At 39.1% G+C, this 22,975-nt stretch overlaps 1 protein-coding gene across 1 annotated transcript in view; it reads left to right on the forward strand.

Moving 5' to 3' along the window:
• Window positions 1-234: 234 nt before the first annotated feature.
• PDGFC (platelet derived growth factor C) overlaps window positions 235-22,975 on the forward strand; it is a 129,739-nt gene continuing 106,998 nt past the window's right edge. The window contains exon 1 of the mRNA XM_061475987.1: window positions 235-835. Within this exon, the coding sequence (XP_061331971.1) occupies window positions 718-835 (118 nt within the window). The 5' untranslated portion in view covers window positions 235-717. The remainder of the gene's footprint in view (window positions 836-22,975) is intronic.

The following is a 22,975-nucleotide window of genomic DNA, read 5'->3' on the forward strand; positions in this document are numbered from 1 at the left end:
CGCCATTTGGCCGTGAGAGACGGGGCAGCGGCCGCGGACTGCCCCGCTAGCCTCTTCTGCCCCCCTTCCCGGGGTGTAAACAGCCGCGCCAGGTGCCGCGTTCGCCGCGAGGGGATCGCTGGCGGACGAGGAGAGCCGAGTGGCGCGGCCCCACTTGGCAGCACAGACCCCAAGTCGCGAGCGCGGAAGGTACTTCAGTGGGAGCGCGGCCTGCCCTCCCGACAGCCCGCCCCGACGGCCGGCCCGCCCCTCTCCCCTGCGCCCTCCCTCGTCCCGCCGCCGGCTGACAGGTGCGCGCTCCTCCGCGGCAGCACCGGCCCCGATCCCCCTCGCCTCAGCCGGCCCCTCTGCGCGCCCCGCGCCCGCACCAGACCCGGCTCCCGCCCGGCACGACCCCGGATTGTTTAGTCCTTGGGAAGCTGGTCTGGGTCCAGATTTTGCTTTGATCCTTCTTTATTTTTTTTATTTTTTTTAAGAGAGAGAGAAAAAAAAAACCCAAAGAAAAACAAAACCTGGAGACACAGAAAAGGGCTCTAGGAAAAAGTTTTGGATGGGATTATGTGGAAACTACCCTGCAATTCTCTGCTGCCAGAGCAGGCTCAGTGCTGCCTTCTCCCCAGCGGCGCAGCCCGCGCCGGGCGCTGCTGAGAGACGCCCGGGCCTCGGTGCCGCGCCACCAGTGCCTGCAGTGCCGGAGCCCCTCGCCCCGTCGGCCCAATGCTCCTCCTCGGGCTGCTCCTGCTGACATCTGCCCTGGCCGGCCGGAGGCAGGGGGCCGCCGCGGAGTCCGACCTCAGCAGCAAGTTCGGCTTCTCCGGCGCCAAGGAGCAGAATGGTAAGGAGTAGCAGCTCCCGCCGCTGCCGCTGCCGCTGCCGGCGGGTAGCCCGGGGCAGGGCGGGGGCAGGCGCCCGGCCGGCGCGGAGCGGAGCAGCGATGAGCTCTCTGGTTTGCGGGGCTGCCCGGCGCCGCGGAGTGAGCGCGGCCGCGGGAGGGGGAGCCGAGGAGCCGGGCAGAGCGACTGGGGCTCGGCAGCTGGGGGTCGGCCGCCGCCGTCAGGGGTGTGCTGTGGGTAAAAGGGCAGCGGTTCGCGGTCGGCAGGGAGCTCGGAGCCTCTCTCCTCTGCCGTCGGAGGTGCAAAATGACCCCCCACCGTCGCTTCTCCCCCCAAAGCAAGAACCCGCTCACCTTTGTGCCCTAAATGCTTAGCTGGTGGGGGGGGGGGTGTGTGTGTGTGTGTGTTGGGGGGGGTGTCTGTGCTTGAATGAGTGGTATTTTGTGCGGGCTGGAAACGAGCTAATCCTGCATAGGAAATGAGAATTACTTTCAACTTTCAAGTGTACCTGAAATGTTTAGAAAACTCTCAAATGCAAGTTCCCTTGGGCCGGGGCTGCGCGGAGCTGGAGAAAGACTCCTTTCATACAGCAAGGGCAGCTTCGGGGTGTGTAATTTGCTTAGCCTCTGAACTCCATATGATTTACATTATTCAGATTTTTAAGCGCCTTTCCTCTTGATCTGCTATTATGAAGTAATTTTAAAGAATATTTTACAAACTGAAACGTTATATACTGCATGAAACCACACTTAGTGTAGAATATCTAAAATTAAGGCCGTTAGCATGCATTCATGGAAACCCTGGTGCTTAATGTATGGGGAGGGGTGGTTTGAAAAATTGAGTACTTTGCATGTCAGCTAGAGCAAGCTTTCTCCCTGGGCACAAACCAACACAAAAGGGTGAGCTGGGAGCTCTCAAAACTCTCTGAACCGTAATGAAATAAAGCAGAAACACAGTTTTGAGGCTAATTCAATTCTCTCAACTTTGAACTTGGGACTCCCCAGATATACGTCATATCTTTTAATAGAAAGCAAAGTTTGAGACCACTGCCAGTGCTTTGAATAGGTAGAATATGCAGTGCACTAGCAAATTTAGCAGGGGGAGATTAATACTGCTGTGGCCTGCTAATGTGATGATATATGGCACCTGCGGATTGCCAGAGTTGCTGATCAAAGAGCAGCATGGGGATCAATCTCTAATCAGAGCAACTGTGAAGGCCCAGAGGAAAGTGATCAAAAGGCTCAGAGACCCAGCTATTCTGACAGGAAACCAATCAGACTTTGTGCACAGTACAGGAAATTATCTGCTCTGTGTGAGAAATCACTCACTTTCTACCCCTTCCCTGCTTACCTGGCAGTTACAGGCTTTAGGGCACCAGTTTGAAACAAAATAGACTTGGCACTAATATACTGAAGTCTCATGCTGTTATGGTGCCTTCTGTTAAATTTGCATGGAGTGCATATGAAGCCAGTTGACACACGGAGGATCACCATTGCTGTGGTTTAACTTCATCAGAACTGGAAAGAAACCTGCTATGCTGTCAATCTGCCCTAGGAGATTTGTTACAGGGTCTGTTACAGCATAAGGCAGCTGGGCCCTGAAGGGCCTCCAGGGTCCAACAATGGGAAGCACAACAGTGTGAAAGGTAGATCGTATGGCATAGAAGCAAAACTGATGTAAGTAAGTAAGTATATGTGACAACACAGACTAGATTCTATTCACATATATCAGAAATGCAGCTGTCTTAGGTCAGGCTTCAACTGGTTTGTAGTGCAATTTGGCATGCTCCAAGACAGTCACTACATCTTAGAACAAATGCAAAGCTGGGAGAATTATATTTTTTTAACATGCCCTGAAACTGTGTTCCATGGTACTTTACACTTACAACACTCCAGGAGGTTCTTATAGCTTACATGAAGTTTGCTTTCTAGTTGTTCAATTGCAAAACTTACTTTAAAAATTAGCACAAGTTTAGGTATAACTAAGTACCAACCCTTGACTTTTCTTAAATGATTTTAATTATTTGGGGGATCAGTAACACTGGTCAAACCAGTTCTTACTTGATTTAATTAGGGTGATTTTTACACTCTGCTGCAATCTAAAGATTGTATAGCTTTTAGCTAGAGGCAGGTTAAAATTCTCTAGAGTATGAGAATGAGCTATTGCTGTTCACATGCCAAATAATCTTTGGTCAGGAGAGAGGGAGATTTTTCACTCATGCATTCTACAAATAAAAAATCTGACCTCTATTTGTAAAACTGCTAAATGGCCAAAATTTTTTGCAGTAGAATGGATTACAGTGTTACTCAGCTGCACACGTGGGTGCTGTAGCTATTGCTTCAAGGTGATACTGAAGATGTCTATGAGCAGTTATTAAATCGATAGGATTGCTTGTGTTACAAAGGGTAAGCATGTGCTTGGGGATTTTTTTTTTCATAAATGATGTTTATTTATTAGCTAAGTGATTATTAACTTCGAAATTATGAGTTTGACTCAATTTATTTTCTAGATGTAGCCATAAGGAGTTCTCTTGTTTCTCGTGTATATGGAGTGTCATTTTAGGTGGAAATTTCCTAGTGTAAATATTTCTTTGTAACTGTAAGTTGGGTATTCTTAGAACACAGTATTTTGCTGCCACCTTCTAGGAATTCAGTGTGATGGTTGTTGCGGGGCCAGTGTAGCTCCATTTGAAACCGCTTAAAACTACCTCCTTGTATTTACTGGCCCTCAGTTACATTCAGATTTTCTTTAAGAACAGGTTGTATTTGTAACTCTGCTTGACAGTAAGGGTTTTTATGTGATTTCTTTGATAAATTCATATTAATGTTTTTATTTTGTTAACTGAGTAAATACTCATCTAGAGGATCAAAGAAGTTTTTGCAACAATTTATGGAAGCTGAAGTAGCAGTAAATGGTGTATGTAGTGATGGCTCCCATTTATCTGAGTAGATTTAATATCCACTATTCTTTGTCATGTTGAAAAGCAGATTATGCTTTGAAGGGTTTTTCATACTTAGGTGGCTTTATCAGTTCTCTTATGGCTGTCTGATGTACTTATTACCGTTTTTCCGTACTGAAGTAGAGTCAAGAAAAATTCATCACTCGTTATCTTTTGAGGAGAAAACTGTATCTCTTGCATATTGAGTTTGATTACTTGTATGATTTACTTGTTTCTTCTATTATAGTTCTGGCTGGTTTTGAATCTACTTTTGACTGCTGGTTTTATATCTTCATCTTGTTTCTGTAGTTTGGGAAATCTCTGAGGGAGCTGTTGGTCAATGAAGTATTGTGAATGACGATTCTAATGACTTAACTCTGGGGGTCTGAGCATGCCTGCTTATTTGATATTATTAGTTTAATTTAGATTTGATTACAACATGAAATGGTAAGAGAATCTAAGTCCTCTTTCCTTGGCTGTCTTAGGACAGGATGTGATAAATTTTTAAAGTAATTTTGCTGAGCTGTCAGCTATTCTGATTTCTGTGAGAAAGATGAGGATATCTTTACAGAAAATACCCCCCCCCCATTTTTGGGTGCAATGATGTGTATAGCTTATGTGGCATGTGCATTTAAATGGAGCAGTGCATGGCTTCAGAAAGCCAAGAAACTGAGGTCAGTTAGCAACTCACCAGGACCAAGCAGTTGAGAGAGATTAACTTTCCTGCAGGCAGTTTCAAGAGTAAATGAGCAGCAGTAAATAGAGTTGCTGAAGTAAATTTTAGAAAATCAAAGCATTTACTTGATTTCTGTTAATCCTGCAGCACAGGTAATGTACTGGTGATGGTGTAGCTTTTGACAGATCTTTCTTTTAAGTTACTTGTGTATCTCAGGCTATCCTTGGGAAAAGTTGGTGACTACAGCTGGAACTGAAGTGCCAGAGGAAGCTTCTCTCATCATGTTGGCATGTGTGTGGCCTCAGCACCTCCTCACAGCCACCAAGAGGATTTCCAGGTTCATATATCTCCAGAGGGAGCTTCCAGATTATTCAGGGATGGGGACAGTAGAATTTCTGATTAAGGTCATTTGACTCAGGCTGAACAGCTGAAAGAAGCTGTGGATGTCCAAGTGATGCCATCCATTGAATTCTTGCAGATGGGAATGTTGATGCTTTTGCTCGAGTGCAGTCATTTGACTGCAAAATTATCTCATATAAACCAGCGTACTTTAAAGCAGTGGGAATACACGCCACCTCCGCTGACTCTTCTTGAATTGATGAGTGCCACTACAGTCTGTTGACTGCTGCTGGGCAGCAGCAATTTTCTTCATTTCGAGAAGATGAGGAAGTATAAAATATGAGCACGTGTCATCTAAAGGGAAACTTGATAGCAGTGCAATTTTTCTCAAGTTTAATCTATTTCTGTTTAGTCCAAGGCTTGTTTTGAAATGTTTTAAGGCCCTTTTCCTGGAAAGTGAAGAATTACACCACATCCTCTTTCGACTTTAAGCAAAAGCTTGTGGCAAGTTAGAGAAGCTCTTCAACACTGCAGTAAATAGCAGTGGAAGATAGCTTTAGATTTATTTTTTCTGCTTTTGTAGTTGACTTCTGGCATATTGTGTGCTGTCGTTCAGCAGAGTGCTGCTTTGGACTTTTCCTTAGTCCTGCTGCTTCCCTCAGTTTCTTCTGGTAGACAAAAGTAAGGGACTTAAAAGCACAGACCATTTGCTACTTGTCCCAAGTATGTAGTCATTCCATCCTTCCCATCCTTCCTGTATCTTTGTTAAGTATCTTTAGCAGAATTTAAGGGAGAAACATGTAAAATCTTATTTTTGCCTTAACAGACTTTAAAGCTTTATGTCATGTTGTCTGGGGGTTTTTAGTTTGTCTTTCAGTCAGATACAGAGTTTTATAATGGAGAAGAAACACAGGGCATACCTTTTAAACACTTGACAGCTATACTGCCAAAGGGCTTATGTTGAACTTTGTCTTCACATAAGCATAATGTCTTTTATATCTTAAAACTTTATCCCAACCTTTGAATTTAATTATTACATAGTCACCATGTAATAGCAAAGGACTGGTTTGCATCCTATAGCAGTGGCTGCTCATTATAGCAGAGTGGTTTGGGGCGGGAAGGGGGGGTGTTGCTGTTGGGTAGTTGCTGCTTTTGGTTTTTCCTGTGTCTGGCAGTTCCTGATTACTAGAAGGAGGACACTCTGTGCAAGTCCACTTCCCATAGCTGGAAACGAGCCTCTTCAGTTGCTTTATAGATAGTTCTTGGCTTTACCAGAGAACCATGACTTTGCTTTTTAGTCACAAAGTGCGTGCCATGGAAAATACCCTTCCTGGTGTACAAGTGTCTTAGATATTGGCCTATACATAAGTAGCCTTTTAGCTGAAACCTGTGGGACTTAGCAAAAGTTACACAACAGAAAATGAATAGAGCTAACATGCAGAAATGCAGTTGTTTTAGTAGCACTTAGGTATCTATGAGTGCTTTGTTGTTTTGGAATACCTGAGAAACTAATTGTACCTTAAAACTTACTCAACCCTGTTATTCCCTTGTAGGGAAAACTTTTTCAGCTTGTGTTTGAATGTGAAATGCTTTTATTTAAGTAGGTGAGTGAAAATGCATAATGTGCTATTGTGAAGCTAAAATACAAATTTTTCTAGAGACTTCATTAAATTGTAGGATGTTATTTTAAGGTGGCAATGCCAGGAAAATTTATTTATGACTCCATCCATGGACATCCTAGCCTTGGGGTTCATCTGTCTTCTGATCTTCATTTCTTGACAGCCTTCTGCTGAGATTTTATAAACATATCCTGAGTGTTACATTTGATTATTTGGGCTTAATTTCATCATCCTATACCATACAAACCAGTTTTATGTGAAGATACCCATTTTGACAAAGCATTTCTAGCCATTTTCATAACTTAATCAGTTTCTACAGAAGTTGACTGGATGAGACAAGGCAGGACTCCAAACCCTCATGGACAGAGTATAGGAACTATTAAAAAACTTATTGTAAGCTAAAGGAGGGAGCCCCTTAATTCCCTGGTCTCATGCAGGCCTTCTGCATTAGGGTTAGCAGGGACTTACTTTCTTCTGAGCTTAATTAGTTCTGTTCCAAATGCTACATTTTTGTTAAGCGTGTCCACAATTTGGACTTTGGCGTTCGCCTTGCATAGGCATGACTGTACATTTACACTGAGCTTATGGGCTGCTTGGCTTCTTGTTACTGTGGATTCCTCTGAAGTGCTGCTAGCGTGTGCCACCCATCAACCCCTGTCTGTGTGTGCCACCCATCAACCTTCTCTGACTAGACCATCATGAGCTGGCTGCAACTCATGTTAAAAGAACTCGTCTCTTTGAGTCGCTGACTTACTATTTCCCTGGCTGTTCTCTTTCAAGCTGGGCTAATTTGAGGCTATAATTCACTGCAGGTTAACTCTGCAGTGAAGATGTTCATGGTGCTGGTTGCTACTTTTATTTTTTTTTCCTCATTGCCATTTTCATATGCAGGTGTTTAGGGCTGGAGAAGAAGAATGTGAATTAACCTCCCATGTACTTCAGTCCAACATGATTCAGGAAGAAAAAGCATTTGCACATGACGTAAGAAAGTGTTCAAAGGTTATTTATCATGTAGTGGCATCCTTTTATAGTAGTGAGAATTGAAGAGTTGCAGAGGAGTAACCAGTAACAGTTTCTTCCATGGCAGTGTGCCTTTTTGTGAAATAATCCTCATAAATTATTCATTAATCTTGCTCTTCACGGTGAATTTACTTAAGGTCTCATTATAAAAACAGACATTTTAAGGAGATTCTTTAGGGCGAAGAGCATCTCTGTTCTTCTACACCGTGAAAGCTCAAAATATGTAAATTTCTCGCCGAGTTTGTTAAAACGGATCAATAACTATTGGAATAGTGTGCAGGCATAGCTCAGTTTGATCACGGTTGCATGGGTTTCTTCACATGAAGTGCAAGGTATACTCTCTTCTGAATATAAAGCCAGGTGAAGGTGGTGGCAGGGAGGCTGAGGCTTTTCTCTGGTTACGCTTCTTGTAGCACTGAGGCTGGAGGTAAAAATCTTTGTTTAGTAACCTTGTTTTCAAGGAGAACAGTGGTGCTAGTTGGGTAACTATCCCTTTACGGTCCCTGTGACACTACAGTTTTACTAAAGGAAAGTATGGGAGGTCTTCCAAGCTTTCAACTGTAGCTGGTGATAACTTTGAGTGCTGGATTAAAACTCCCTTATCACCCTTATGTGGCTTTTCTTGACATGTTCAGTCTGTCTGACTCAGAAAAAGCAAAGAATGCCATGGGCAAAGTAAATAATGCTGCTTGTTTTTTCTGTACATTTAATTCCTTTTTGCAATGCTTCTGCTGTAATATTCTTACCTTCTTACAGAATTTATTTCCAAATCATAGTAAGAATTGTGATGGCAGTTAGATGGTGCAGTTAATTAGGGAATTGGTCAGTAACTGGTAAAATGGGCTTCAAACCAGGTTCAGGCAGTAAAAGGTAAAGGAGTGGTGTCCTTCTCGTAGTTTTCATATACTAAATCTTTAAGCTGTTACTCAGTTTGGCACGTATCGGCAATGTTGTAATTTTCTGTGAAGAAGTCCATGTGTAAAATACCAGGGAGTGTCATATTTGAAGAGTAGCTTACACTGGAAAAATGGTTTTGGGGGGTTCTCCTAGCACATCTTCCAAGTCAATCCATAGCTGTTAATGTCTCTATGCCACCTTTTAAGCATGGTTTGTATAAAAGCATATGAAATGGGGGAAATGACTTTGCTGGAAGAGGTACTGATTTGTGAAATAATGCACAATATCACTTGTTTTAATTGTTAACTGGAGCCTTTTCCACATCATTCAGTTGTGGACAGACTGGAGTCATTTATTAAATTGTCATTTGGGGAGCTTTGGATGAGCCATTGCACGGTAGCAATGAACCCTTCTTCAAAACAGAAGCACAAGTCCTAGGAGCTCCGTGTTCCTTCTCAGATTGACAGGAAACCAGCACTCATTTTATACAATAGTTAAACATGAAAAAAGACATATGGCACAGGAAATTCTTTTGCTGTGTGCGAAGGTATGGCATTTCCAAACTGAAAGTGTTGTTCTGACTACTTCACCGGTAGTGGTGAGTTATATGAGGCCACTTCCATCTGCAGACAGTCTGTTTCACTTGCTTGTGGTTCTGGGGCTCATTCAAATGCTCTAAAACAAAATAAAAGCAATGGATGTAATAACTTCTTTATGGAAAAGTCATAAAAAGCTACAGGGCCGTGTAAACAAATTGGGTCATTTACAAGATGTTTAAGTGATGGTTATTCAGTCCAAATTCAAAGGTGTGGATTAGGTTTTACAGTCATCTCGACTGAATTTTGCCCTCAACAAGACTTTCTTTCTCTGCCAGGAATGCCTTTGACACTACAGATGACAAATTCTCAGAAAATGTGTTTTCAAACATTTCAGTGCATTCAGAGTAAAGCTGAGAAACAGGAGAACAATTCTGTAATATAATTTGATCTTTTTCTAGGTGAATGAGGGGCCTTTCTTGATCCACATGGTTACACTGTAAAGCCATAGTGGAACTTTGTAGTATTCCCCAGGAAAATAAACTAAAAGAGTTTCCTTTCTGGATTCAAACATGCCTGAACTAATTACAAAGCAACTGTTTTGGCTCTCTGCTCTGTTCGTATAAATAGGTTTGCACAGAGCCACAGCAACTGTGATCCAAGTTAAACTGCTCTAGTCAGAGAAACTTATGTCAGCTCTAATTGAAGCATTGAACATTATGGTGTGTCAACTCACAAGACCCTTGTGGCTCATCATTTGTCAGAGAGTACTGAAAAAGTGGAATGGAAAAGAGGATAACTTAATACTTCTGTCTGTTAAAATACGTTCTGCAGGGTTATTTATATGCTTCAATGTAAATGTAAGCTTATGTATGGACAATTTTCTCGAGTTTGGGGAAAGGGAACTGGTGTTAGCTACTATGAGGTGCTTTTCTTCTCATGAGATCTGGTTGTTCAGCTTTGCTATTACCAATGCAATTTCAACTACCTTTCAAAACTCTTCATGCACTAAAATCCGGAGATCATTTCAGAATGAAAATAAGTGTACTCAGTGCAAGTTTGGAGTTAGTTGTAATGAACTGTACATGGGTGAGTCTACCTATTTGTATGTACAGTGCTAAATAATGAGCTGTTGACTCATCTTCTAGATGCTTGATACCATGTCTGTGAAAATAATAGCTGTTACTTGGGAAGCATTTATGTGTAATAATGGTATTTGAAATATTATGTGTACAGTATTTGAAGAAGTCCTTCAGAAAGTGATTCAAATGAGTGTTGCATTGTACAGTGTCAATGTAAAAGGTTTTTTTGTATATTATTGGCAAGCTGTGTGTTAAAAATACAATTTGGGGAAGTGGTCTATCTTAAGATCTCAAGGCTTCAGTGTTGTACTACTGTTGTCTGTTGTTGCATAGGGAGATAAATACCTGCAAACATTTCTGTTGCTGGTGTAACTGTAATGTACCTGAAAGTGAAGTAAAGCCTTGTAATTGACAGCCAAGAAGTAATGTCTCAAAACCAAACATGATTTCTAGATGAGGAGATGAAATATTGCATATGACATTACCTAAATGCTACTTCATGAAATATGGCTAAGGATTCTTGTGAGGCCTGCTTCCTTTTCTTTGTGTCATTCAAAAATACCCAGCCCCTGGGAGCACTGCATGTCTCTAGTCAGACTAGAGTCTAAAACTTGAAATACTCCAAAAGTTTCTGAGCACTCCACTGTATTTCTTACAGTACTTGCTGGTATAGGAATTCACAAAGTAGTTACCATTAGTGTTAATACAGCCCTGTAGCCATTCCTTCTCAAGTGTTTGTGAGGAACAGTGTATTAGGGCTAAGGGTCTTGGCCAGTAGAGTCTTTTCGGCAATCTTTACTTATTTCCTGTGAGATTCTTTGTAAAGATTGGCATGAGATATTGAGAACAGCTATCTCTTTGGTTTCTTCATTGGGGATCTTTATTTTATACATGTTCTAAGTACTTGCGAGAAGTAGTATGTGAGTGGGGAAGTGAGTGTCCTAGGCTGAGTCCAGATAGCAGAAGAGTTTTTGAGCTCGTCAGCTTTCATCTCAGAAGAGACCATTGAGATCATCTTCAATCTTACCTAACACCTCAAGAGTGCCACACCTCAGTAAAGTGAGTGTACCAGTAAAGAGGACTCTGTTACTTAAATATCTACCTGATCTGCAAAATTGTCTTACTGCTTGTGGGGTAAAAGATGGTTTTGTGTGGTTGTCACATAGGGATATAAACATGTTTCTAAAGCAAGAAACTTGCTCTAGAACAGTTTCTTGCCTTATCAGCAAGAATCTTGCAAAACTCTGATTGGCCTCATTAATCAAGATGCATGGGAAGGTACTGTGAAGTGATAATACCTAATTGAATAGTTGTGAGATGTTTCTGTGTTGTTACTGCTTTTAAAGTAATTATATTATCAAAATTTGCACCTGGTTAGCTCTTTGCGTTAGGGAAAGTAGTGCATGATGTACCCATAACAGATCTAACATTGTCAGTTTTGCAGGATCTGTAGCTTCTCTTTGAGATTAAGTTCGAGAATCTACAACGTTATTGTTAAGAATACTGTTTCAAGGTTGCTTCAATGGCTTTGCATAAAGCTGTTTTCCCTTGCACATTATTAAGAAAAAAAAAAAAGCCAAATCTTGTTAGTGGTTCTGATTCATCTGAAACACTTTAAAATATTTTACAATAGAACGGAGGTTTAGTTTTCTTATGGGCAATTTTAACAGTACAGCATTTATTTCTAGCAGCAGTTGCTTAGTAGATGGTCTTTAATTACTCGAATTTCTACTTATGTGCACTTGTATGTGAGTTATTCTGACACTTTTATGTATGTGGATATTTAGCGTATGTTTGTTCTGATTCTGTTTATTGAGGTATATTATTGGGATAGATTGACTGTTCAGGTTTTTTTCCTTTCAGGAAGTACTTGGTAACTGTGTTCAGTATTTGCATTACAGATGAGAACATGTTCTCTGTAGTTTCTTAAAACACACAAATGTTTTGAGTTGGCTTGGGCAAGCCATGGGGAATATTGGAGCTAAAACTGTTTTGACTGAATTAAAAGTGGGTTAGCAGAATGTTAAACAGGTTCCCAGATGTTCAATAAATGAAATAGCATATAGTTTAAATACTAATCTTGTATGTATATATGAAGATCAACTAAAGCTAGGTAACATGACAAATAATATTTACATTTCACTTTCATTTTCCTCTGTTTGGGAAGGAAGGACTCTTCCATGCTTTTCTACATGTCAGCTGTTCTTACATTCACTTAATTCCAGGCAACAGGGACCGCTGAACATGTGGATTGTAGCCCAACATACAGCTTGGATGTGGCTGATACGCACCGCAGAGGGATAATGTCTGATCTGTGTGGCTGCAGCTGGTTCATGCCATCTGGTTTTGGAATGTGCATGTGCACCCAGATGTTGCCAGTGGATACAGAATAGAGTAGAGTAGCTATTGATTTCTGAGTCCTGTCACCCCAGCCCTTTCGGATTATAGAAGGCAACTCTGTAATAAGTTTTTGGTTTTGTTTTCTTTGTTTTGTTTTGTTTTTTTTTTAAGTGACTGGTTTTACTGATGTGTTGCCGCACCCTGTATTTTTTGTTTGATATTATTGCCTTTACTGCATTCCCTTGGCTGGTTTAAGACTTAAGGGGTAGCTACAGTGTTAGTTTTTAGTCACAAGTATCTGTTTTTTCAGTTGTATTTTCTCCTTTCTATCATCATTTTTCAGGATATCCATTGCTTTGAAGCTTGAAGTCTACCCTAAAGGCCTTTGTAAAGTACTTAGTACTTGTGGTAATAGATTGTTCCTGCTTCTACTTTAGTCAAATCCTTAATATAAAGGCAATTCTAAACTTGCTGCTTACTATAATGCATGCTATTCTCTGTACTAGCAATTTGTTGTATTTACTGTTCCCTTATGCATGAATACTTCCTTATATATAATGTGTTACTAGCTCTAATCCCTAAACTTCCTCACTGACAGTACTTTGGATAGTTATAAAAGAGGCAAAGATATATTGAGGAGTTGTTCACTAAGGTATGCAAAAACTTTCACTGTGTATTCCACAGTGAAATTCAGAGGAATTCCAGTGAAGTTGAGATATGATTGGATATAGTTACAAGGAGAAAAATTGTGTGATGCACATTTGCAAAATCAAGCTGTTGTCTCTGAGGGAAAACTTAGAAAAAAGAAATGTCTAGCAAGACTACTTTTTCAGACTTCTGATTGTGTCTATAATATGTGAAATTAAGTTCAGAAGCTGTATTCGTGTTTGCTACAGTGGTTGTGCCTGTCTAGCTATAAAAATAACTTGCTGCATGTGAATTGCTTTCTTATCTGAAGAAAATGAAATTAATAATGTTTCAAGTGTAATAAAGTTTATTTTTGGAAAGTAGTATTTGAAAGATAAAAGCTAATATACATTCGTGTTTCAAGCATTATTTTCTTTTCTAATTTTTCATTCAGTGCCTTTCCTCAGCTAAGGAATCCAAGCTGTATGTAGAATATCAGGAGTTCTGCCCCTTTTACAGTAAAATCTTGATGGACAGATATGGAAGCCTGTGCTGTAGAAAAATAATAAGAACTGTAAGAAAATAAAAAGATGCTTCTTCCTTTCTGCTAAGAGATAAATGGTCTTTTCCACACTTCACAGAATAGTTGAACAATGTTGGGTGTATTTTAATATAAAGAAGTTGTATACATTGCGAGGTAAAGACAGAAATATGAAAAGGAAATCAGTGTTGAAAGCTGTCTATGGAAAAAAGAAAAGATGTTAGCAGTGAGCTGCACTGCACAGAAGTTGTCTTTTTGTGTATCTTTTTTCTTTCTGTGGTAGAGGGCTGAATAAAAGGGCTCCAGCATAGTTACACTTATTTGATTAGCAGATGTGGTTGCATTTTTTTGTTGTTTATTTTTTTTTAATTTATTTTTTATTCTGTTCTGCATGGATATATTATTTGATAAGTACAGGGATTTTAAGATAGTTATAATCTAATTTTTACGTCGTATAAAGATACTGAAAAGTGGAGTTTGGAAGACTTTTCACTGTACTAATCAGGACATGAAGCAAACAGTGAAGACTGCCATCTAGTTTTCATAAACACTACAATATGCTGGCTTCATTTGTCCTACAGCATGACTAAGAGCTCTTTTTTGAGGTGCTGTTCCTCAAAATACAGGATGTGTGTAGTGGCACTGGTGGTTTAAACCAGTAGGTATGGTTGTCATTCAGCTAAATTCTGGTAAGGCAAGCTTCTAATGCTTTGTTAACTATGTCCTGAGGCTGCCTTGTTACAAATCGACATTGGTAAGTCATTGGCTTTTATTGACGTTATTATCTTGTAATGACCAATGTGAGTAGAGGTTTTACTTTTTCAGAGAAAGGCATGAATACCCTGCCATTATCTCTTGCACTTCATGTTAATCAGAGTTCACCTCCAGGGAGTGAAGCGAGAAACCAATACTTTCAGCTGTTTTTCATTCTAGAACATTCTTCAATATCATATAAGCATTTATATGTGTAGCAAAGTACAGATAAAAGTAGCAGATTCATAGGCTTTTTGTCAGTATTGGATTATCAACTTAAGCAATTTTTATTTTTCTCTGTTTTCTCCTTGTGCACTAAAATCAATGTCAATCATAGCCTTTTGAATCGCTTTTGTGTGGCTAGCAAGTGTGGCTTTAAGAGAAAGCTTTTACTAATAATTTTTATTACTTTAACGAAAGCAAATGATAATACTTTTAAAAATCAAGATCAAAGTAGCTAAAAAAGAGAAAACAACAATGAAAAAAATCATATATGTCTGGAAATTCTCAATATACTTTCTTTCCTGGCACATTTGGATGTTGCCAGTAGGAACTCGATCCTCAAAGCACAGAGAGAGCATAACAAACTGTGCAATGGCACCTTGGTGACAAGATAGGTTCAGTGTAGCCCTATTTTAGATTGTTGGCTTGTTTTTTGGTTTTTTTTTTTTCGGTGTTATACCTCATACTGGTAAGCAGTAGTTCTGGTATACTTAAAAAAACCCGTGAGGAGCATAATGCCCTGATTCAGGAGTTGTGTTTACAGTTAAGGGTGCCTTTGTTCACAAATCATGGGGAGGCAGTCCTCATGGAAGTAAATAATTGCTGTTTGTAGGGTGCAGAGGCACTCATGAGGAGGTAAGTCAAACTAATTGCAGAAAATGTTAACTGTAGCTCATTTGTCAAAGTGAATGTTCAGTGTCCATTGTGTTGGTATCCTGATAGGCACAGTACTCTAGGGTTTCTGGATAGGTAGGCAGGCAATTCGTCCAACTCTCCCTGTATTATATCTTAAGTGTCTTTTTCTGAAAGTGAACAAGAGTATCTATAGAAAGTTTTAAATTATGATCTCTCAAAAGAAGGACCAGTTTAAGCCTGACTTCATTTGTGATTGAAAGCTGTCTCCTGGTTGTGATGTACCAAATGAGTATAAAAGTCAGTGGGTGGTTTGGGTAAAGGAGTAGTGGAAAACAAATGCATTCCTGTGGTAAGATGATGGGAGTAGGAAATTGAAGTAGAAGAAATGCAAGGGGAACCATTTTGCGGCTGTTGGAAAAACAATGACTTTAGCCTTAATGAATTCCTTGTTTTTGAGGTTTGTTTTTTTTTGTGGGGGGATTTTGGTTTTTTAAAATAAACTGAGCCCTAGGGGAAACGGGTGTGATCCAGACAGTGGTTACCACATTGATTTTTTTGAGTAGAAAGTTTATCAGCGTGCACCTGCCAAAAAGATTTTGGTCAGTAATGGTTAGATATGTCTTCATGTATGGATGGGAAAAGGAGGAAGAGGAGCTTTGATAATTTCTCCATTTGAACAGTCCTGGAGCCCCAGGAATCACCTTTTGCAGAAATAAAATGATCAACACAAGGCTTTGAGTGCTCAGCTAGCATGTGCTTTCTGTCACAGAGAAGAGGGAATGATCGTGCATGTAGGTTCAGCTCTGAAAAACTGAACCAAAAAGCCCCAAAACGAAGTCCCATCAAAATCAAGTCAGTCTTTCCCTTCAAAATCACTTGGTTACACAGAACACACCACAGGTATAATGGGATTATTTGCTCAAAGGACCAAGCTGTTTATGTTACTACTAACTTTTATAACAAACAATAGAGATTTTTTTCCATGGAAGGTACTGATGATTTTCACCTAGGTAATGTAAATAGGTACTTCCTCTGCAGTGTAGGGTTATTAAGATGGTGTCTTCTGCAGTTCCATAAATACTGTCTTGAAATAGAAGTGACAGACACAAGGCAAAAGTAATGATATTACACAAAATTTAAGAATGTTTTTAAGCAAACAAGATCCAACTTGAAGAATCTGCTTTCATTCTCTGACAATTATGTTTGTGTGTTAAGATGGGTGTCCTTGTTGTAAAATTCTTGCTGCTCTTTCCCTTCCAGAGCCAGAATACTTGGTTCAATGATCCTGTTTTGTTTTTTTTTTTTCTTTTTTTCCCCTCACTTCAAATGTCTTTTTACATGTACCCATCCAAATAAGCAATATTACACTCAGATTATGTCCAGAACATAACTCTCTAAATAGCTTCAGATACCTCATTATCTTTCTTACACTGAAAAGTATTTTTATGTTGTTAATTTCTGTTTGTTTCTGTATGTTTCTGTTTTCTTTCCGTAGCTTTCCCAAAAATACTTAATGAATTACTTAAAGACCTCATTTTAAAAGTTTAACATCTTAAATCTAATTGCAGAGAGTTACCTAATGAAGATAATGCCACCTCCAACAATTACTTTATCACTCTTCATGCTGTAGCTGTGTAATGAGGCTTTAGGCAGTGTTCACTTTCTTGAAGTACCTGCAGAAATCTTCCAGGATCATGAATTTTTTTTTTTTTAAATTGTTTCCTTGATGCAAAAATATTGCCAGGGACTTCACTCAGTGGCAGTCTGTCAGTAGAACAGTTCAGTTACATTTCTGAAGATCATGGCATCATTCAGGTATCAATAAAGCACGAGAAATTGAAAGTACAAGGTCTAGCTGTTAATCCTGTTCTGTTCTTGTAATTTACTTGAAATTAGGTTTAGCCACTACTTGACTAGGTTATCAAAGAAATGTAAAGGGGTATACAAAGAGGATTTGGAGACTGGTAGCCTTCCATCTGTATTGGTACTGAATGTGACATAATGGTGCTTTTATAGTTTATTGTTGGTTTTTTGCTATTCCTTTTTTTAATTACTCTCCCCTTACTCTTGCTGGAGGGTTGAGATGGTGACTGGGATCATCTATCACTTGGTGCAGGAATAACACACTCCTGTGACCAAATTCAAATTGGAGAATTGCTCTTGGTCCCCATAAATACTTTCTTAAATAATAAATTTTCTTGCTTTATAATAATGCCTTAGAGAAGTCACTAATTAACTGCTTCTTGAGTTTTGTGCCCCATTTTGATCTGTAGGAATGTAATTGCTGTTCTTTTACCCGGTCTTGCAACTTTGGATATATTTTAGTACTGTTTGGGATATTTACATGAAAGGTGTGACTGTCCATTTATTATGTTTCATTTTTAACTTGTGGAAACTGTAGGAAGAAAGCTGTAGCAATTGTGGCACTGGGGTTTGAGAGCACAGCAGAAATCTGAAGAAAGAGAAGGAAATCAGAACAGTTACAGGTAGAGAAATTACAAAGCTCAGTCAGACATGACTCCTGCTGACCAGGAAAAATTACCAAGAATTACCAGATTACCTTCTAAATATAAAAATTTCTAAAGATGTAAAATTTAGGGTTAATTAGATTATTAAATGTTAGGCTTAGGAGAAGTCAAGAAATATATTCTTGATTGTACTCAAAAGAAGTGCTTTGTATTTGAGATGAAATCATTTTATTAAAGGTAGGCAAAGAGAGGTAATTAACAATATGGAATAATATGTGCATTTTGAATATCATCAATGGTAATGAGGCCAAAAGGAAGAGATAAGGTTAAGTGTAATGCTCTGATCTACAATACAGCAGATTAAAGAAAGCACTAGCAATGTAACCTGTGTGCCAAGGCAACTCCCTGAGAAATATCTAGAAGGTAATAGCAGCCATTCCTGGCCAAATGAAAGGTCTAGTTAGTTCAGTGTGTTGTGTCTGACAGTACCTGTTAAGGAACATAATTATGATTATCCAATCTATTTTCCGCCTTTAGTAGTAGTCAGATTTTTATTTTTCAGGTGCAGGCAGAATTTTTGGGTTTGGTGGCCCAATAGCTTTTTGACACTTGGTAAAACTTTTGCTATCTACAGTTTCTAGTGGTGAGAAAGTTTAATCACACAAGAGATGAGTATCTTCTTTTGGATGCTTTACATGCATTCTTGGATCATTTTATTCAGTATCATCTAGTTTTCTGGTGCCTATGATTTTTAGATTTGACCTGCTATTGTGAAGCTGCTCCAGTGTTTGAGTCTGCCACATTGTTCTCCTGTATAGTGTTTGTGTGGATGTCTATTGTAAATATGCGCATAGGTGTAGGAGAATGAATAAACATTAACATGAAGTAGGTGTTTTCTGGTATTCCAAGTATAAAAAAGTATTGACAAGCAATATTTGAGGTACGAGAGCACCATGGATTTATGCAGTGATGGTGATTTCTTTGGTTCTCTGTGCTTTTGCCACAGGTTCTTACTATTCAGGTTTTCCTTTTAGAAGTGTAATCCTGTCCCAGTAGGACAGACAGACTTCTGCAGATGGGAAAGACGCTAAGAAATTGCTTTCTGTTGTGCTCAGATCTGGGAATGATGAGAAACACAGTGAGATGAAGCCATAAATTTCACAGGAGCAAGCTGTTTCAGTATTCAACTTGAAGTGTATCATTGTAAAAAAAGTTGTCGTTGAGGTGCTGTGAAGTAAACTTGCTTAAGTGTTCTTTCCTAAGCATTAGGTTGTGGTGTCAAATGTTGTTCTGTTTGTTTTGGCCTTGGTTTTCTTCCCGTAGGCTTTTTTTTGTTTGTTTGTTTGTTTGTAACCCTTCAGGACCAGAATCTACTCCTGCATTAGGCTTCTGCCTAAGAGGAGCAGAGACTTTTTGTTTTATTTTAGCTCTCCTGTTGAAGGGGAACCCACCCTAGTAGTAAGCAGGTTCTTCAGTGTAGCCAGTGATATTTAGATCTTGCAAAGGAATTATTGGTCTCCCATCCTTTTCCTTGCCATCTTTCTCACTTGAATTTTATTTGTAAGGTATTTTACCAGTGAGTTTAACAAATAACTTTGTATCTTTGTTTACCTTGTCTATGATAGTAATTGACTTTTTTTTTTCCCCTCTGCCCTCCTTTTAAAACACAGTATGTTGTAGGGTTTCTTGGTTATTTTTAAATGAAGAAAAACATAGCCTTCAGAGTACCAAATGCTTCACCTGGCTACCTTTCTAGTTTCTCTCAAGTCAGTATTTGGATGCCATTCTGCATTTAAGAATGTGGTTTTTGACTGCAAGAATAAAAAAAAACCCTTGTTCTCTGAAATGTCTATGAAAGGGACAACTTGTGTGCCTCTGGCTTCTGTGCGCTGAAGTTCTGGTTATTGTGCGCACAGTCAATAACACTTAGTCAGTAATCCTCATTAACCTCTTCAGGTACAAATGGCAGGCACTAGGTAGTAGCAGCTACTTGTTTTCTGGCAGTATTTTTATATTTTGCAGATCTAGAGTTAATGTTGATGACATGCCACTATTTTGTTTAAACTTTAGAATTGAAAGTCATCTTTCAGTTTACCTTGGGAAGTTATTTTGGTAAGCGTTTTTGTGTTTGAGATGACTAGGAAAAAATAACTTTCAAGGTTGCCTTCTGTGTTTAAAGATAGCCTAGCAATTGAACTATTAGTTGTCTTATTGTTTGTTTGGATTCTGAGAGGAGGAATGAATTCTGTAGTCATGGTCAGCCTAATGCATGCTCTACTGAATTTTTCTTTTTTTTTTCCTCTGTAGTATTGGATAACTCTGTTAAATAAAGCCTATAGTGGTACAAGCCTTGTTCTTTGTGGACAGCGTTAACAGCAGGGACCAGAGTCCCTGAGGATGGTGTCAGGGGCACATTGCTTGCCAATAGTTCTCATCTGCAGGTAACCCTTTCAGAGGGAAAAGGTGCTTGCTGCAAGATGTGTTTCTTGGTTGCGGGTGGATCCAGTACAGATCACCTGGGCTTTTCTCCCAGTCTCTTGTCGCTGCCTTAGAGGGCCTAAAGGTACTGGGGAAAGAAAGAAGGAAAATGTATGCTTGGTGCACAAACTGAAAAAAATGCTTGTAAGTATGTTCCATATTTTTTTTTATTTGGAGGATATTATGTGCCTGCAGTCACTTAAAATGATTAGACTTTTATGAAAACATAGGCTGAAGTGATAACCATGCTAGGTGAAATGTAATAGAAATCTCACATCAAGTTGCTGGTACTTCTTTTTCTGGCTCGCTTTCAACTGTGCCTGTGAGCGCAAAGGAATGGCATGTATTTATACATTTGTAAATAAGATCCCACACATTTTCCGCTTGAGAACATGCACTCAGACCTTTTATGGTCAGGAAGGGGTGTTTCCCTCTGTCTGTGAGCTACCCAGAGAACCACAAGTTTCCAAGTATGCAGTTCAGAAACTTGAAGATAATAGTTTTGTAAACTTGAGTTTAAATGAAGAGGTTTGGAGGATTGAAGGCAGAAAAAGTAATTTTTCTCTTTTTCCAGTAGAAATATACTTCAGGATAAACAAACAGGTTTTGAAGTCAGTGTTTTTGCTAAACTGAATTGCCTTATTCAGTTTTTCTTCTAAAAATAACACTTAGATCAAGCTTTCATAACTGTGTTTCTTGTTTGCAAAATGACTGCTTATCAAGAGAGATTCAGTTGATAATGGCTCATTAGGCTATCCAGAATTTATCCAGAACACTTTCTGGATATTTAGTGTCAGTTGATCATAATGGATCAATGTACTCTAGCAATAATATTCTTAGAATAATTGATTTTGTGCTTAAGAAACCCCAAACTAACAAACAATCAACAAAACCTCACCCAGGTGACTTCTGGAAATACTTCAAAAATAATAGCTTTCAGGTCTATTTCACTTACCAGAGAAACAGATGATTCAATCTGATATCCAGCCCCATAAGGTGAATGCAGAACACTTAAATGTCACTGCTGTTAAGAAGTACTGTTTTATTGAGTAGTGTAGAAGGCACAAATGCAATAGTTTGCTTGTGAATCAATTTAGCTGCAGAGAGCACAATGAATGTTATCTTTTATGTGAAATGGTGAACTGGTTCACAGAAACTGTAGCATGCAGGACAAAATATGGCCAGGTGGGGTTTAATTTTCCACCAACTGTATCACTTCTGATAATCAGAGCTTTGAAGACTGCAAATAATCTGAAATAGGACAATTTGAAACATTGGGAATACACTAGGAAGAACATTTTTAGCTATTAAAAATGTTTTCAGTACTTACATCATGATGCACATGGTACTCCACTCTGGCTTCTATACTGAAAGATTTTAAATAGGTTTTCTTTAAACCAGTTGCTTGCTGTCTTCAGATTAAGCAGAAAAAGCTTTAATGCTTGCTGAAAAAGAAGAATGTCTGCAGGAAGAAGAACAATCACTTGCTGATTATGAAAGAGGATAGGTTTCAAAATTTTCACTTTGTTTCCCAAAAAAGCATTGCACTGAAAGATGATTTGCTATTGAAGGGTTTTACAATTTCTGGGCTGTTTAATTATTTCAAAATAAAATCACAGCAAGGTGAACATTAGAATAGGAGTATGTATCATTATAAGTGAGAAGAATATATTTTGGATTATAGTACTTCTATGTTAAAGGTAATTTTAAAGTGTTTGGGGACCTTTCTTTTTTCTACTCGGAAAGGATGGATTGTATGTGATAGCCAGTTCACTTGCACTTAGGCTGCCTTTGGTCATATAGCTCTGCAAATACAAAATCGGTGCATCCTTCAGTTTAGATCACAGAAGTCTAAACTTGCAGTCAGTGGATTTGGCTTAAAATTTTGTGGTGGAATGTGTGTAAGTTCTCTGAATCAGTCCCTGCAAGTAGGAATTCAGACAATAATTAAGTCTACCTTGTAGGTGTTCTACACCATAGTAAGCTTTCCCTCCAAGATCATGTTCTTGCATTATCCAGTGTTTATGTAATCTTTGAAAATATGTAGTAAAGCAATTCTCATGATTTAGTTAGTAATTGTATTTATTAGTTCTTGCACAGGCAAACTCTAAAGTTTTGTGGTACTGTAGGTTTTTTTTCTTAATAAGGAGAAAGAATTGGCTGTAAAATAAACTTTTTTGGGAAACATCACTGGGGGTTTAATGAACTGGGGGGAAAAAAAAGCAGTGGGGGCAGACAGGTGATGGTATGACTAACAAGAATAATAATTATGTAAATCTATGCTATTTATGCTTTACTTTCAGGTGAACCTGCCACTTGCCGTATTGTATTTACGGAGATGGTAATTTCTTTTCTTGCCTAATTTACATGTGTGGAAATCAGGAAGGTTTATCAAGTGAGAAAAGAGTTATGTGATCATCTCTTGCATCAAGATGAGCCAAGAAAATTCCAAAAAAGTAAACACCAGTGGCATAATAGACTTCCTAGAGCGCTTTCTCTACTTAGCTCTTCGTTACTTTGTGTAGACCTAGAAATCCCACTGCCACTAGTTAATTAGCAGCATAATCCTGAACTTTACTCAGCCAGAGGCAAGCAAAGCTGTTACTTAAGTGGAAAGAGGTGAGTAGGATTAAAACAGAAAACTGGGCCTCAAGGGAATGAAGTGTATTCTTAGAACTCAGTTGTTGTCAGTTACTGTGTTTAATTATCTCTTGATTCACAGGGCATGCCATGTGCAATTGTCTGGAGTTACAAAGAACTAGTCTGCAAATGTTTTTAGTTGAAGCTGCCTTTTTGTTGATGTTAGACTAAAACATGACTTCTGTGAAGTCATACTCTACAAACCAGGACACCATTTTTCTATTTTCTTTTTTTAATAGTTTTCCTCTCTCTTGTCTCTTTGTATCAAATCAATTACCTTTTGTACTGTTTTCCATGTCTAACATGGAATTAAAATTGTTATTGGTAGCC

This window comes from Pezoporus flaviventris, unplaced genomic scaffold (genome assembly GCF_033815535.1).
Source record: "Pezoporus flaviventris isolate CSIRO_AGI_PZ_B2104156 unplaced genomic scaffold, CSIRO_AGI_Pfla_v1 ptg000002l, whole genome shotgun sequence".
NCBI lineage: Eukaryota > Metazoa > Chordata > Aves > Psittaciformes > Psittacidae > Pezoporus > Pezoporus flaviventris.